A 19,304-nucleotide genomic window follows, 5' to 3' on the forward strand; every position below is an offset into this window, starting at 1 on the left:
ATATGGAAATTAAATATATTTTTGAAAATAAATATAGAAAATAGCTAAGATCAAAATTATTCTCTGAAAACTGTGCGCATGGAATTTTCTCAAGATCACGCAATTAATATATATAGCTATACCCTAAAAAGTGAAGAAATGACAACGAGTAGATCAATTTGGAATATTATGTATTCCAGCTATATATATAAGAAGATATATATATATATATACATATATATATATATATATAAAACCAAAAAACAGAGAAAGAAAAGAAGAAGATGAAGAAGAAGAAGAAGGTATAAAAGGGTGGGTACGAGGGAGCTGGGAGCAACCAACACTCCCTCGCTCACCGCACACATATATATATATATATACCTAATACTTTACTCACTCACTCACCGGTACCAATCGAGCACAGGGAAAACCACCAGTCCAAGTCAAAAGTTAAAGTTGCACTTTACATATATCTAACCCTCAGGGGTGGTACTCAGGAGTAACCCCCGCCACTATTCGATTCTCCTCCTCGATCTTGGCTCCTTCTAATTTAGGGTTCTTCTCTTTCCGTGCACGCTTTCGTCGTCTATGATTTTCTAGCTGTAGGGTACTCGACATAAATATCAATGAGGAAACCTTGCTGTGACAAGGAAGAGACTAACAAAGGAGCATGGTCCCGGGAGGAAGACCAGAAACTCATTGATTACATCCTAAAACATGGTGAAGGTTGCTGGCGTTCAATTCCTAAGGCTGCTGGTACCTCTCTCTCTCTCTCTCTCTCTCTCCCCTTTGAATTATCTTTTGGTAAATTTTCGAGCTATGCAATCCATGTGACAGCATGCTTTAAAGCTGGCCTCCTCTTCCGACGTTCTTTATTATTGCTGTTATTAATGCTTTTCTTCTCCTCCTCCTTATGCTTCTGTTCTTGCTTTTGACAAATAAAATTATGGTTATCCCGTACGTACGTAGATGATGATGATGATCATACAAAGCCATAAGGATTTAAGCTAAAAAAAGGGGGAAAAAATGAGCCTTTGGCTAATTGGTCTGATATTTTGTTTTTCTGTTGATCATTAGGGTTGCCTCGTTGTGGTAAGAGTTGCAGACTGAGATATATAAATTATCTAAGGCCAGGTCTTAAACGCGGCAACTTTGGTGAAGATGAGGAGGACTTGATCATCAGGCTTCATACACTTCTAGGGAACAGGTGGGATATATGTGTGTGTGTATATATATATATATATAGCATATTTTTTCTCCAAATCATTTCTAAAACTTGGATAATTTGTTCAAAATAAACCAGAGAAAGATTGGGGGATTTCCTCTAGGTGATATTAATTACCTTACAAACTTCTTTTCCTAAAAAGATTATTGATAGTTTTCAAAACATGTTAATTAAGAATTTGTAGATTGATAATTGATACAGATGGTCACTGATAGCCGGAAGATTGCCGGGAAGGACAGACAACGAGGTAAAGAACTACTGGAATTCTCATATAAGGAAAAAGTTAATACAAAAGGGAATTGATCCCAATAAACCACATAATTATCAGCTGGCACGGACAGAAATTTCTTCTTGTAGTAGTACTACTGCAAAATCGAAGTTCCTGTCCTCCAAGAATCAGGCATCTAAGCTGCCAGACTTGAATCTTGATCTTACCCTAAGCACTCCAAGCACTCGTGTGGAAGAGAGCAAAGCATAGAAAACTTGGAAAATTAACTGCAGTTCCTGGCCTCCATCGCCTTTTCTATCAAAACATTATATATATATATATATATATATATATTTATTTATATGTGTGTGTATATATATGATCACTTGGTGCTAGACGTGATCAGGAGACTAGCTAGAAATAACATCCAGTTGCTTATCTCACGTATTTTGACAGTGGAGTTATAGCATCATGAGAAAGAACCTATCTATGGCGAGAGATTGCATGTATTTTCTTAGTCTCTCTCTCTATATGTATTATACGTATTACCTAGTACTAGTACTTAGTTTAAATATATGCAGCTTTGAACTGGAAAATATGTATTTGACTGCAGTTTCAAATGACTAAGCTTGTAAAGTAAAGTTTTCTTTGTTTCGATTATTACTTGCTCGGAAAGTGCAGTTCACTGTAATATTTTCTGTGAAGCATATTTGACTAAAACGGGAAGTAGTTGACAATTGAGGACGTTCTTATTAGTTGATTTATTTATCTATTATGTCTTTCTTTTCAACTACCAACGATATTTATTATCGTACAAAATTTAAGGTTCATTAATGGCTTCAAGCTTTTATCTAGGGTTTTGCGCGCAGTTAGCTAGAGATCAAACTCGCATGGGGATTCCAATTTGAAAGAAAGATCGACCATTTCATATATATCTGTTAATTAAAATAGGAAGCACTACACAGAGTGAGCAGTAGTACGCACTCTGCTGACTCCATATATAAATCTTTTCACAGTTCATGTATATATATGTGACACGACATGACATTTCTTTTGTGTGTTTGACCAAAATGCACGTTATACGTACTATACTCTGTCACGCACGGATCGGATTCCACATGCATGCATCGTGCATATATATTTGGCCATCCAAAAGTCACGTTTGGTGCTCATTTGATCAATGAGCAAAACTTGGCATTTTCCCCAAGCATGCGTGCATGCTGTAAAGGTGTAAAATCACCACTCGTGGAAGAAAAGGTTAAGCTGATGAGAAAAAATACATTTAATTATTTGTATTATATTCTTAACACAGAATCTACTTAACTGATCAACCACACACTCGTAAGCAACCACACGAAGGCGTGCATGCTGACAAGATTATCTTAGCTCAAAAGGAATATTGGTATTGAGCTAAGTAGCAAATACAAAAGGAAATTTATCAGTATAGTAACGTAAAAAAAGATATGAACATATAACCGTTTCCTTGGTTCATAGTAGTAATTACATGGGCATATATATATATATATATATTGATTTGAAACGAAAAAGCATTCATATTTGTTAAAAACTGATGAAGGAAGTATTGTGTGAATTAGCCTATATATCAAATTGACATCAATATTTCACAGTGCTTATAAGCATGCACTAGGTACGTATTCAGGTATATATATATATGAGTTGATAACTTGTCTAGCTTGCCAATCAACATTCTGCATATCCTGGATTGGAATTCCCAATTAAATGGGAGATCAATTTTTTTTCACCAAAGTAATGACTATATATATTATTTGATCCCTTACCCTAGATTAATATCATGATATGACTCACAATAGATAGATGGCTTGTGAGATTAAAGCCATGCATGTTTGGAAAATGAGATGAGATGAAAATTCTGTAAATGGTAGTGAAATGATTTGAGTTAAGATGTTTTATTAGGTTTTGGGAAAGAAGTGAGGAAGATTCGAATAAAAATATTAAAAACTTCAAAAATTGTTTGAATGTATAGATTTTTTAATATTATTTTTACTTTAAAATTTTTAAAAAGTTGAGTTGTTTTCTGTGTTTTGTTTAGAAGTACTTTGGGAAATTGTAATTGACTAGGTTATGATTAGATAAAAAAAGTTGAAAATTTGAAATTAAAAAATAATTTGTGTCTGAGTGATGCTTGGGAAGGAAATTATGAAAAATTTTGTGGTAAGATGAGACGTTCTCAACTTATGATCTCACTTCCCAAACATGGTTGGACTAAGTGTTTTCTACAATATTGTTGTGTTGGAATATTGGGCTTTTGGCACGTGGAATTGAGATATATGTAGCTAGCAATTATAATATTTTTTACTAATATTTTCTAGCATAATATCGACATATATTGTGGTTAGCACTTAATTAATTAGGTCGTAATAAGTGGTATTAGAGCTGATCATCTTGGTAATGCTACGTAGTATATATTGACCATGCATATCCCAAATGTGTAACATAATTAATCATAGGGCTGATCAGATTCTCTTTTTTATCTTCTTTCTTTTTTGGAGGGGAGAATATTACAATTTTTTTTTTAAGGAAGAATATTACATTTTTCACCCAATCAATAAAAATTGACAAATTATACATCAAAAGATAAAAAAGTAATACTAGATACAAGCTCTAAATATTAGATAAGTTATGTGCAAGTTTTTTATAAAAAAATGAGTTCGGCGCACTAATAAAGAATAGTTTTTCTTATAGTTCTTGAAGTAGGCAGTGGCAGAACCAACAATTGTGTCAAGGGGGTCAACTTTTCTACTGTGTGACACATTTATGGAAAGAGTAATGCTAAATACAGTCTTAGGGTGTGCAAGCTCTACGCACTCCCTTTGAAAAAAAAGTGGGGGTCCACCATTAAAAAGTAATTTTTTTTTTTTTTATGTGGGTCCTAGATTTATCTACTTTTTTCAAGGAGAGTGGGCAAAGCTTGTACATCTTAGGACTGCGAACATCATTTCTCTTATGTAAATTAAAAAGAGATTGAAAAATCATAAAAACATAACTACAAACTATTTTTCATATATATAGATCATCGATCTTAAATAATTTTTCTTGTATTTTTACTTTGGATTCCATATTAAGAAATCCAATATTGTATAACAAAAAAATTTGGGATCCATATTGAGAAGTTTATTATTTCTCCTCTAATTTAGGTTCGGTTTGGATAATGAGTTAATATGAAAATTGAAAGTTAAATAAAATATTGTTAAAATGATATTTTTTAATATTATTGTTGTTTTAAAATTTGAAAAAGTTGAATTATTTATTACATTTTGTATGAAAATTTACGAAAATTATAATGATGAGATGATATGGGTTGAGAGCCCCTCTCAATCCAAACCGAGCCTTAGTTTCAATTTTAATTTTGGAAAAAGTCACATCCTTGAAAATAGATAATATATAGAAATTAAACAAAATTTTGGGAATATAAAAATTAGAGAGAGACATTTCTAGCTAGGCATATGGAGATTATAATTTATTTTTTTTTTCCGTGGGGGGGGGGGGCGTTTTTTATATTTGTAGAATTATGTATAAAATATAGGGGTATTTTATGATTTCAAAAAGTTCTGGGGGGCCACGGTCCCCCTTAGTATAACTTGGGTCACCACTGAAGGTAGGGTCTACATTTTTATAAAAATTTAGGGAAGACTTATCTATTTGAAGTTTGTACAAATCGTTTCTCTTTTCACATTTTTCTTTCTATCTATATATTGTAATAATAGGACGTACAAAGGATGTTATTGGTCAGTTTTTGGTAGATTGAGCACAAAGCATAGACTAAATTAAGATGAGACATACTACTATATATGTTTTGTCTCTTACTTTAAACACTGAAAAACAGACGATGAACTTTTTGTGAGATATCGCTGGAATGGATAAAACTACAAATATGTAGGAGGAAATGATATATTTTACTTATAGAAAGAACATCATGATGCGGGATCAGGAAATTAAACCCAATTCTGAATGTTATGCAAAAGTAAATAAAATTAATTAATTAAACCCAGAGTAGTACTAGTCCAAACTTGTAGTACTAATTTTTTTTAAATGATCACCAAATATATTAATTAAATAAGAAGAATTCAACATTAAAGCCTTACACGATATATTCGTGTTGGGTTTACAGATTGTGTCACATATTGTCATCCATACCTTACACAATATATATACCTCCACTTAACTAACAGGTGATTTTTTATTTTTGTTCGATCTTCTACTTTAATGCTTAAATATGTATGCATGCGTTTAAATAAAATGATAAAAATAAAAAATCACATGTTGATTAGGTACTAGATATGTGTGGTATAAGACTTTTTTATAACATAATTTATCATTAAACAAATTAATTTACGATCTCAAAAATATTCGTATATTTAATTATAAATTGGTGTGCTGTGACATCCAGTAGTTGTTTGTGATCACAAAAGTATTAGTGGGATAACGTACGTAATGAAAAGCTTTGTTGACTCTTAATGCTTGTGACGATCGACCAAACATTCAAAGGGAATTCACGTACGTCCATATAAAACGGTGCATCTAATTCCAATGTTTCGGCTGGATAGGAGTTAGTTGCATGCAGCACATGTTCCGAGCTTTATAACTAACACTCTGTCCGGACCAGTTAACTGTCAAGATCATCAATTTTACCTAGAAAACAAGTTAAAAACTGACAACAAGTTTATATATATATATATATATATATATATATATATGCATCATATATTTTTCAACAAAGATTCCAGGCATCAGCTTGCAACCTAATGTTCAAGATCATGACTGTTTTGAAATCTTAGTATGTACTGCGTTTCAATGAAGGCCCAAATTAAACCGTATGACCTATATTCTAAGGTCCAGTTTGGATTTTGAGATGGTTTCATCTCATCTCATTATTATAATTTTTTTAAATTTTCACATAAAATATAATAAACAATTCAACTTTTTTAAATCTCAAAACAATAATAATATTAAACAATAATATTCTAATAATATTTTACTTAACTCATCTAAAATCATCTCATCTCATTTAATCTGACTATTCAAACCAACCTTAAGTCAATGATACAATTGGAGTTTCATTAAAACATTATAAAGAGCAAAAACTTCTCATTCTCAATTAATGTGGAATCGATCCCCTACACCATCTACATTTGCACATCATATGGAAGGCCCAAGTAGCCACAACATACTACACTCTAAAATGACTAGTAAATGATACAATTAGAGTCTTATTAAGACATTATAAAGAACAAGAACTTCATAGTTCTCATTTTCAAACAATATGAAATCTCATACATGATCACCTACCCTTACACATCATGAGATATCACATCGTACGTACTACCATCGATCGATGTTAGAAAATAATCCCAATATTGTTTTCTCATCAATCAGCTTGTTTTTTTTCTGAATCGTCCAAATTTTGGCATTTAATGTGTACAATGTTGCGGGGCAGCATGATTTTGAGGAAGCAGCTGTTGGAATATTAGTTGGCCCGTAAAAGGGAAGGAAAACAATATTGTTGGACTTATTTGCTATTTCCAAAGATCAGTGGCTTGAAATTGAGTAACATATAGAAGCTGGGGATGAAAGGTCACGCAAGGAGAAATCTTCCATTCAGGACATGATCAAGTACTGCATACACTCATATTGATCATAAATTGGAGACTTTTTCTGATCGAAAGTGGGTGAAAATCAAATTTTATAGCCGCCCCACTAGAGGAGAAAGTAGAGAAAAGGAGCATCACGTACAAATTAAGGACCCGTTTGGATACAAAAGTCTCTCAAATTCATTTCAACTCATCTTATCTAATCATTAAAAAATTTTCAAACTCTCACACAAAATATAATAAATAATTCAATCTTTTCAAATCTTGAAACAATAATAATATTAAAAAATAATATTCTAATAACATTTTATTCAACTTTCAACTTTAATCTCAATTTCCTATCCAAATCTCCCCTAAAGGGTACTCTAATTAGAAGAGGGTCTAAAAAATAGAGAAAAAAATTCACTTTCTATATTTAATTTGTTAAGCAAGATTGGAATCAATGAAAATCAAAGAGAGACAAAACTAGAGAAATATTTTATTTATATAATGAATTACAAAAACCTACATTTACATTCACGTATGATTTTGCATATTAGATTGTAAAACTCCTTTTATTATAGAGTAATGCTAAATATATTTCTGGGATGGGTAAGTCTTGCGCGTATACTATCTAAAAAAAGGGAAGCACAACATAAAAAAGTGATTTTTTTTTTTTTTTTATTTTTTTTATTTTTTATGTGGGTCTTAGACTTATCCACTAATGTTTTTAAAGTGAGTGTGCAATAGTTGCACACTTTAGGAGTGTATAAGTCATTTTTTTATTATATAATAGATAATTTGACGTATCACATCAAGTTATATAAGTTTATAGACTTTCTTCCTCTTTGTTAAGACAAATATAAAATGATTAAATATACCTCTTTCCATCAGGTTAACCTTTTGAGACAAGTGGTATTTTCACATAGTATCAAAGTAGAGATCCTGAGTTCGAACCCTAACTCTACACTTTACTCTATTTAATTAAATATTATACATGTTGGACCTACTCATTAAGAGAGAATCTGACCGACACGAGGAGAGTGTTAACACAAAAGCTAAAATTTAAGTTGATGAGAAGAGGTAGATTTAATCATTTAATAACTCTAGTGGCTAAACTTGTCTTAATCACATCAATCACTGTGATGCCCCTAGGTCTTGCATGTGATTTGGCAGAAGTCGTGGCATCAAGATATTGGCCGCACGGGGTTATACACCCCTTTCATATTATGATAACAAGGTGTGTGCTCACATACTCAAATAAGAGTCCTTCTATACACCTTTCCCTTTTTCTCATACGGCACACGAAAGGTGATCGGGCTTTTTTTTTTTTTTTTTTTTTTTTTTTAACGCTCTTTTAGTTAAACCTAAAATTATAACCTTTCTAATTTATTTTCCCCTCACACCCACGTTCTTCTCCATTCTTCTTCTTGCCAGCAGCCTCTTCTTCCTCCGACAGCGGCCATTTCACGTTTGCCACCATCTGGGACTGCCGACAAGAACCTAGCCACGACGGACCCACCACCAACATCAGCTTGCATCGACTAAGAAGTTGATTACAATCTATATCCGAGCCAATATTTTCTTTGAGTCTTTTTTACAAACACTTGCTATTCATTTCTCAAAGTGGCATTATCAATCCATATCCCTACATATTTCCATAGCCCAGATTACAATCACCATAGCAATGAGATACAATCACTTAAAAAATTACACGGCATTTGAAAAAATTACCCAACAGCGGCAGGAAGCTTCTCTCGGGGTCGACATATGTGATTTCTCTCGGGGTCAAGCTCAGTCCGTCGTTGCGGCTTTGGGAGTCGAGATCAATCAAGTTGCCTTCGTGGTAGTGGTAGTCAAAGGAGGAAGAAGTTGATTCAGGGAGGGATTCAGGGAGGGAGTGGCGAGAGAGTTATGTGTCGGGGAGGGAGTTGATTCAGGATTTGCGAGAGAGGGAAATGAGTTTCAGGGATACAGAATTTGCGAGAGAGGGAAATGAGTTTAGGGGAGCTTCGTCGAGTTGCCTTGAGAGAGGAAGAAGTTGAGTTTAAGGGAGGGAGAGGCGAGAGAGTGAGTGTCTGGGGGGGGGGTTCCAGGAAGAAAGAAGAAATGAGTTTCGGGGATGAATTTCGAATTGGATCGGAGGCTATAAACTAACCGGTTTGCCAGGTGTATTTTCGTGTGGAGTGTAAAATGCTAGACCGGACTATGAGTAGAGTTTCTCCTCAAATAAAAGTGTATAACTTAATTGTAGTGGAAAAATACAAAAGGGGTTGTAAATAATTCTAAATAAAAATATCAAATAAATTAAAAAACATCACAGCTACAACATTCGTAAGCCACATGTCTCCAAACTATAGGCTAAATAAATTTTTTAACAGTCAACCAGTTGATCAAGAAATTTAAACATATAGACATAACAAGCGGGGAAAGGACCCGGTTCTTAATCTTCAGATTGGCTGGATCTTCATGTCTATAACTACCACCAAAATCTCTACCTGCAACAAATTTACAGTTCCAAAGAGCAGAAACATTGTGGAACTACCAATGTGAGATTTCGAAAAATTGCAATAAACGAAACTAAGACCAACACTCAAATATGCATGCAATAGAAAATATAATATGCAAGTAGTTAATGCAAGGAAAGATTGTACTTGACTTACAAACTTAACCAAATCAAGATATCTAAGCAACATTCAACTTCACATGAAGGTTTATTCCATAATAAAACTCAAAACACTTGACACTTTTTCGATGTAGGGATGTTGGCCACTCGGGTCATACACCTTTAGTGCATTGTGAAAGCAAGTGTGTGTATACATGGAATATAATAGTGTGCATTTAATTTACAACAGAAAAATAAAAAGGATAGTCAATAATTCTAATAGTACTAGAATTAAAGCTACATCACCAAGTGATTACCCATAAGCCACAAATCCTCAAAATTCCCATGAAAGAATATTACAACCATCCAACAAAATTAAAAAAATTCAAATATTAATAACTCTTATTGAAAAAGGCCAGGGGAGAACCCCAATCTTCACTCTCTGGACAGATCCGGACTTCCCTGCTTGTAATCTTCTTTTGTTTCAAAGTCTACAGTTTTGCAGGTGGGGACCCCTCAGTGAGATTTCACAAAATCTAAGTAAGTGAAACTAAAACTAACAATCAACATACAAGCAGGTGGAGAAATATGAAAATCATACCAAGTAGATATTTAAGAGGATGATAACATTGTAATTTTCCAAATACTAGTATATACACATTTCTCACACAAGACCTCACACACCCGAAAATCACATTTTAGTTTTGAAAGTATCATATTGATTAAGGTATGCACCATGGTCTCCTTTATGGACCATCCGCACATTTTGGCTCCTATCACCACACAACAGGTAATGACAGTGCATGTGACTTCATAACCAGTAATACTCACCTCCGGCCCTGCGTGTATGTGACTAGACATCCTTTAGCCTTTGCCAGCAAGAGGCAACGAAGTCGACGAAGTCGACTTGAGAGCATTACTGTCTTGCCCGAGCCCGTTGTCGCCCGACGACAACAGAGGGGACGTCACTCAGTTTTATACACTTCCAAGTGACTTGAGGAGCTCCACCAAGATAATGTCTCATCTCAGCTTAGGATAGTGATACGCACGCGCCCCCAAAGTACCCATTTGATAGCAAAAACCACAAACTTTCATATTTCAGCATATACAATAATAGAGCACAATTATGAAAATATTAATGGCAAGTAACAGTTATAATGTAGACAAGCAATGATTAATAAATGAATGATATAATAACATCATTAATTATGAATTTATACAAAAAAACAATTTCATGACAAGTCAAACAACAACATCACAACAGCTTCAAGTTTTGTTCCCAATGCTTCACAAGGCCCTTGGCCGCAGATTCACAATCACTACAATTTATTCCCAATGCTTCAAGGCCCACGACCACATATCCACAATTTCCAACCAGACTGCATAACACAGATTCATAAATTTTCCAACTATGAGTAATTTAAAATTTAGTTCGAGAACCACTTACAGCGCAAAAAGGAAACTTTTTGGATTATCACTAGGCTGAGTCCCAAACCATGGGTCGTGGTGGTTACTCTCAGATTGAGAGAGCATCTATGCATGTGTGTGCACGTGTCGATGCAAAGATGGACAAAGTAAAAAAATCAAATTTTGAACGGGTGACAAGAAAAAAAAGGCAACTCTAGAGGTGGAGGAGATTATTGTATTAGCGTCTGGAGGAGAGGAGCACAACTGAGGAGGTAGCGGCTAGCAGTGTGTACAGTGGTGGATCTAGGCTGAGGTAGAGATAAATATGGTGAAAATAGAGGATCGGGAAAGATATGAGCCCATGGTGGTTGGTGGTAGCGGAAACCTTAGGGGAGAGAAAATCTAAACGAAAGAGAGAGGGATATGAGAGGGAGAGAAAGCTAGATCTCGGAGTGGAGGTTGACGAGAAGGAGAGGAGAGGTTGAGGTTGTTCTGGAGGTGGTGGAGGCTTGACCTATTTATAGGCTGTGAGGCTCGATCTCAACAAAAGCAGCCCTCACCATGATTGGGGAAACTAGAACGGTGCACAGGCATGGTGGAGGGGCTGGTGGTCTATCTACGTGTGTGCGAGTGAGATTGTTGTGTAGAGTGGTGGTCGCAAGGTCGAGAGAGGCCATTCTTGCTCATGTTCGCCTTCAACTGGGGGACACGGACAGTGGTCAAGTGGTAGGAAAGGAGAAGGGAGCAGCATCGACACGTGGAGGGAGGTGGTGGCGGGTGAGGATGGCGCTACAGGGTGTGACGCCTCCAAACCTCTACTTAGGATGTAACAAAGACTTAGAGCGTTGGGACATGCAACACAATGTTACATACCCCTGTACCTAATAGTTAATATACAATGCATCTTAGAAATGCAACTAGCAGTATGCAATAATCGTAGCTAAAAATAAGAGTGATAATGAACTTATGCCAAAATAACTAAATCATCCCAATAATATAGAGTGAGCCATAAGTTTCAAAACATTAGGTAGCTTAATCTTAGTATAAAATATCCAATTCTCCAAAAGGATCTAAACCGGTTGCTTCATGTGTTCTATGGCACGAAGGGTTAGGCCAAGAAATATCAGAATAAGATCAAGTCTCCTGTCGACGTCTGGTTCCTCCTCAATCCTCTTGATCCATTGGTCCATTGAGTCCATTTGCATCTACAACTTCTATCATTTTGAATGAAATGATAGTGGGTTCATAAGAGGTGAGATTTACTTGAAATCTTAGTAAGTTAAACAACCAACTTGCACAAAGATAGACTATGCATGAAGAATGATAAACATAAAATCTATGCAAATGCAGAAAAAAGTGTATTTGTCTCCCATTCAAAATTTTCAAGGAAATAGATTTTTGATGCACATTTTCTTACTGAGAACATAATTTCATTTTCATCATAAAACTTGACCTTTCATTATAAAATTGTGGAATTAATATAACATGTGGTATCGTCATAGTTCACCATATGCACTATGAGCACTTGCCGGTGACCGTAGTACAACTCATTTTCAAACTATGTTGTCTATATACTCGTTCTCAATGCATTGGTAATATAACATAACTTAACATCGTAAAAATCATAATATGTACACCCATCAGTATTAGGTGTCGTAACGTATGATTTTGCTTTGACGACTGTTCTTCATCAACCTAGGGGTTACCACTCTATATTTAATCACTCTAAAATAGACAGAGGAATTCCACTAGGATGCTTCCCCATCCTAGCCTTTGGGGTCGTGATAAAATAATTTTCATGCAAAGGCTTTTGAAAACGAATAATTTTCATGAAATGCATATGAGTGGCACAAAATGATGTTTGAATACAGACAATGATATGACAGTTCATGCTAAAATGATAGTTATAAAAAAGACAGTTAAAAATATGACATTAATCAATAATTCATAAATAATCGATCAAGGTGTAAGTTAAAGGCGAACTTACAAACTACTGGAGCTGTAAGCGAAGTACTGGCTATGAAATAAATTATGCTAAGTTAGAATCTAACTAAGTTAAAGGAAAATAAATAGTGACACGAAAAGGGAAATTATGAAAAAGCCCCTTAAACGTCTAAATGATGCATGCTATCTAAACTTTTGAAACTTTGATAACTATCTCAAGAAATGCATGGTATGCACTCTAGTCGTTGCCTAAATAAACTCAGTAATGATCCCTATGAATGCATGTGAAGCAAACATCCTTAAAGGAACATGCTCACTAAAATTCTCTAGGACATACTTTAATCCTAAGTTTGAGCAAATTCATCCAAACACTTAGTCATGCCTAAATGAAATCCTCAAATGCTTACTAAACCTAAATGATGTATGATATGATCCTGTCTCCAATGACATGCTAAATTATGCATTCTTCTTATCCCAATCAGAAGGCTTTCTAAATGCTCACATTTCAAGCCTAAGTAAAATAAACTAATTTCTTCAAATGAAGCATGATAATAGTTGAACCATTCATGCTTTGGTAATAAAAAAAAGATAGAACTTAAAACTAGTCATGACATGTTTTTCATCTTAATCTAAGCCTCCGTAAATAATCCTATGATCAAACTATACCATAATTAATCATGCCATAGCTAATTTCCTAAAAAATGCATTTAATCTTAACCCTATCCTAAATATGCAACTCGACTACTGAGGATCCTCATGCTTAAAAATAACTACTAACACCTTAAACATAAAAATAATATGGAAATTAAGATCAAGAGGGGGAATACTCACAAAGATTGGAGCCCTTAAAGCTTCACACTCAAACTCTAAGAACACTCAAGAACACTTAGAGAGAAGAGAGGAAGTGAAGTGAAGTGAGGTGAAGAGTGCTTTATATAGCCCAAGAAGTGAAGGTGGGGTTGGGCATGGGTGCTTCCTCATTGGGCGGTTTGGGTGGTGGCCCATGATGCCTCTCAAGCTTAGTTCCTCTATACAGGTTAGCATGATGGTGTCTAGGTTGTAAGAGAATCAACCAAAGGGGAAGAGAGAGAGAGAGAGAGAGAGAGAGAGAGAGAGAGAGAGAGAGAGAGAGATAGAGTTGCCATGTGGGTGGTGGAGAGAGAAAATGTGGTGTAATTAATATTAATGTTTAAGCCCTTAATGACCGATGGTTAGGGTTTGGGCAAGGGTTAGCAATTTTGTCTTATTCTCGTCTTTCTCCCTTGGTTTCTAGTGCTTAGGCAAAGTGTAATCAAGTGCCCTCTGTGGTTGCTCAAACGGTGGTGATTGGGTGGTTGAGAGGTGGCCTAAATAGAAATAAAATAAAATAAAATAAATAGAAAAATAAAATAAATAAGGGTTGGCTGAAATTCCCAATGACAAAATCGGCATTTTGAAAATATTTATGGTTTTGGCTACGGTTTTCCAAAATTAACTTTAAAGATTTTTCTCAAAAATATTCATGGAACTAAAGATAGAATCATCCTTGAAAATAATATGGGCTAAGGGTTTTTTGGTCCATTGTACATGAAGTACACATTGTTGCCAAATGAAACGGCTTTAGGGTTTGACTTGTCACCATACAAAATGACATGTACTAAGGCTCAATAAAAATGCAAGTATGGCAAATGAATACTAGAAATGAATGATCAAAGAAGGAAAATTTGAATCAAAGTTCGAAGAAAGAATTCGAACTATGCTTGCCTAACGAAAGTCAGCATCCGTCTAAGTAAGCGAGTTGTCCTTCAAAGATCCAGGATTAACCTAATGGGGTAAGAAAGTGGGGGTGTTACACAGGGTCACGAGTGCAGAGGAGAAAAGAGAGAGAGAGGGAGGCTGGGGTGGTGCGGCGCATGGGAGTGAAGGGTTGAAGAAGAGAAGAAAACATTTAGGGTTTTTGATCCCCTTGGTGCATAAAACAGTGTTGCATAGAGCATTGTGGCTAGGTCTTTTATTATTTTCTCTGTTGTTTTAGAAATAGAGCTCCACATGGGCAACCTACAGTAAGAAAAATTTAAAACCGAACTCTAAACGAGCCTAAACACAACTAAAGAACAAAATAAAGAAGGAAAATGGGCTTTTACAAAACATACTTAAAACCCTTGACTCTCTTCACTGCACAAAACATACTTAAAACATGCAGTTTATTAATGTGTGGATCATGATCATCTCTAGATGAACCATCCACACACCTTGACTTTCTTCACTACACCATAGGTAATGACTGTGCAGCTGTGCTTTTGACTTGTTCTGAGAGATGCCTGGTTTAGCATTCTCCATCAGAAAGACCACAACTTTGACCCGAGAGCGTTACCATCTCACTCGAGACTGTTGTCTCCCAACGACAACCTAGGAGACATCAATTAGTATTATGCACTCCCAACTAATTATAAGAGCTCCACCAAGATAATGCCTGGCTTGGGATCATGATACTCACACATACAAGTGAAACTTATTTGTTTGCAAATGCACACTGCTCGGACCTAAAACAATCCATTTTAACCCTTAAACCCAGCAACATTTCATAATAAATTTACATGCTAAATTATAATCTGATGGTAAGAAGCTCAGCAAATAGTCACATGTGATAAAATAGTTTAATGATAAAAATCATACAAACAATTACATGTTATAAACAGCCCAAACGTAAGAAGTTCCATCAAACATTTACATACATAAAAATAGTGAAGCGTGGGAAATTCCAGAAAGCATTTACAAGTTGTAAATCAATGCAAATGGGTGAAATTCCAACAACTATTTAAGGGCTGAAAAATAGTGCGAATGAGGAAGAACTCCAGCAAGCATAACTCGGCAATAACAAGAATAAAACATGAAATTTATAACACCATTTACATCCAAGAGCAACCATACCATCACAAACCCAATCGGAACAAGGCCAAGCACCCACAACTTAACTTCACACTCCCATAACATCATCTTGTGGACTACAACTAGCAACTGACATTTCCTCAACCAGTTACAACTCCTAGCCTACAACAAGCCCCTTGCAAAACTACAACCCATGCTTCAATGGCTCAACCTAGAACCAAACCAAACACCAACCATGATAACTACACAATACACGCAACAGAGGTGTAGGGCCATACTAGAGACCAACAACAACAAATCTCTCAATCCAAGCAACATGGGAAATTAAATGGACAACAAGCAAAAATTTATCAGATCCGATTTTCAACAAACCAGAGACCAACAACAGAAATCTCACAACCCATGTAATATAGACCCAAGAATGAAAATATAAACAATAAACTAGTACAATCATCTAATTTTTAGCATCCCAGAGGCATGTATAATAGTGATCAACAATACACAAAAATTTTCAATCTCAACAACAACATTTTTGGAGTTTGATGCTGAGCATCACTTACCTCTGTGTGGTGGTTGATCGGATTCGAGAGCAAGATGGTGCTGTCTAGAGATGTTTAAGGTGCTCTTGGCAGCGCAAGTTGCACACTGACTCCAGCGACCTCTGTCAGTCACAATGTAAAACCTTGGAAGGGCGTTGTAACAACCTGACCCAAATTTTTTTTTAGAGATTAAATTTTTTTAGAGACCAACAACAGAAATCTCACAACCCATGTAATATAGACCAAGAATGAAAATATAAACAATAAACTAGTACAATCATCTGATTTTTAGCATCCCAGAGGCGTGTATAATAGTGATCAACAATACACAAAAATTTTCAATCTCAACAACAACATTTTTGGAGTTTGATGCTGAGCATCACTTACCTCTGTGTGGTGGTTGATCGGATTCGAGAGCAAGATGGTGCTGTCTAGAGATGTTTAAGGTGCTCTTGGCAGCGCAAGTTGCACACTGACTCCAGCGGCCTCTGTCAGTCACAATGTAAAACCTTGGAAGGGCGTTGTAACAACCTGACCCAAATTTTTTTTTAGAGATTAAATGTGAATATTTTAATATTTCGATTTCTCATATTATTGTATAATCCTCTTATTATTATTATTATTATTATGATTATTATTATTAAGGTTTTATTTATTGATTATTTGTTTTAACCCAAAATCTGTATTAATTTTTTATCGAATGTAGACTCCAGACTATCTCTAGTGATTTACTAGACTCTCTCTACATGTGCAAAACATGCCTAAGTCAGTTTTATCTACACGTTCAAGATGGTTTCATCTATTTATCCATTCCCCCCATCTATAAATTCAATCTCAGAAAAACCTCAACCAAACAACACAAACCAAGTATAGAAACCGACTTCCTCTTCCTATTTTCTCCACTGTTTTACTCAGCCAAACAATGACCGAGATTGAGCCCTGTTCCATCAGAATCATCGTCGCATGTTGTCCCTCTTTCGGTTAGCTCTTTGTCTCTAATCTTCTTCGTTGTCGACATATGCCTCTGTTATGGTTTGCTTTTTTACTTGCTATTTCCTTGATTAAATACCATAAACTAGTGCTAGAGGACACACAATGTTAACCCTTCCCAATAAAGTTACCTCTTGTAGTCTGTTACAGCCCCTTTGCACTCTCAGGTTGCGTTTGAATGTTGGAGTGAGTTGAATTGAGTTGAGATGATAAAATATTGTTAGAATATTATTTTTTAATATTATTATTATTTTAGAATTTGAAAAAGTTGAATTGTTTATTATATTTTGTATTGGAATTTGAAAAAATTGTAATGATGAGTTGAGATGAGTTGAGAGGAGTTATACTTCCAAACGTACTAAGGTTGAAATGACCTTTTAAGTTACCCTACAGTAGGTATTTTTTTTTTTTTTTTTAAATGATATTATGTTAAACTCTTTTCCGTCACTAGCCCATTTCTTTTCATTCATGTAATGCCTTGATAAGTTGAGATTTGCTTTTTACTTTTTACAAAGATTCAACCTTAATTATTACAAATTTGTCCATATATTTCCCCTCCACTTGATAGTTACCTTTATGTTTTCGGTTAAGCATATGCAGATCATTAAAAAAATGCTATTTCTTAATGTATTGTAAATTTAATACTAGAAGTAGACTTTTAAGTACTATTATTACGTTATTGCCCTTACTTTTTGTATCTATGACATATTATAATCGATCTGATATATTTATCTTACTATGAACTTATCTCTTATTTTATTGAACACCTTGAATTGTTTAAGCCTATTAAATGAAATTTTCCACTATTTACCTTAATAATTTTAATATGATTTCCTACTAAGCTATAATTTGAAAGTGTAGATATGTTATTAGAATTTAAATAATATTAGTATTTATTAAGTTTAGATAAAAGTGATTAATTATTAATGTTATCTCCCTTAGTAGGTATTTGTTTTATTAAATAAAACACTATTACACGTCTTTCTAGAAAGTTAGTGACCTATGATACTTTGTAGAGATAATGATCTTCGAGGCGAGACCTTGGATTAGTGATTCGAGGTAAATAATTTGATCACAAATTAGTATCATCAAAATTCAGCTTATATATATTATTATTAGCACCAATTCTTTGACAGCCATTTTTATGTACCATTCATGTCATATGCAAATATGTCATCCAACATAGCATACGATCATGTCATTTCACATCATGTTCAGATTCAGAAATTATAATTATGTATGTATTATGTCATGCATCTCATGTGCATAAGACACGTAAGCTATCTTAAGCTCAAGTGTAAAATAAGATCAGATCTGTTAATCAGATGGCCACTCAGATGCATGGTACTAATGCAGTTCAGTTTCAGGGTGGATGTACAAGTCACAGACTCAAGCGTGGTCCATCATAGTATGCCAAAATACTATCAGTAGCTCCCCTCCCGGACGCGGGACATGGGGCCGGTGCTAACCTCGCACAGGTTAAGTATGTTGGCCAGTCAGATCAGTCAGTTAATTCAGATAAATCAGTCATGCATAGCATAAACATCAGTATGAATAGTCATGAATTTAAGCTCTCAGCATGAAAACTTTTATGAAAACCTTATGTTTGTTATGTTTACATTGTGATGGATTTCTTACTAAGTTTTTTACTCATTTTAATTTATCTCATGTTTTTAATCACCCAGATGAGGATGATAAATACGAGCAGGCAGGCCTGGACTAGAAGGAGTAGATAATTTAGTTTCAAACTTTCTAGAATAAAATTACTTTTATGACAAAAAATTTATTCAGTTTATTCATTTAATATTTTTGGAAAATATTTTATTAGGCAAATCTTTTTTATGAAATAAATGCTAATTTTGTGTTATTAAATATGATATCTCTTGCCGGATTTATTTTATGAAAAACATGTGACACTCCTAGCCTACAG

The 19,304-nt window shown here is 34.7% G+C and overlaps 1 protein-coding gene across 1 annotated transcript; it reads left to right on the top strand.

Moving 5' to 3' along the window:
* The first annotated feature begins 377 nt into the window (after nt 1-377).
* On the top strand, nt 378-1,690 carry LOC121243653 (myb-related protein 308-like). The gene is made up of 3 exons (XM_041141776.1): nt 378-735; nt 1,057-1,186; nt 1,406-1,690. The coding sequence occupies exons 1-3, from the start codon at nt 606-608 to the stop codon at nt 1,680-1,682; spliced, it is 537 nt and encodes a 178-aa protein (XP_040997710.1). The 5' UTR covers nt 378-605; the 3' UTR covers nt 1,683-1,690.
* The last annotated feature ends 17,614 nt before the right edge of the window (nt 1,691-19,304 follow it).

Source organism: Juglans microcarpa x Juglans regia, chromosome 8D, assembly GCF_004785595.1.
Source record: "Juglans microcarpa x Juglans regia isolate MS1-56 chromosome 8D, Jm3101_v1.0, whole genome shotgun sequence".
In the NCBI taxonomy this organism is placed as follows: domain Eukaryota; kingdom Viridiplantae; phylum Streptophyta; class Magnoliopsida; order Fagales; family Juglandaceae; genus Juglans; species Juglans microcarpa x Juglans regia.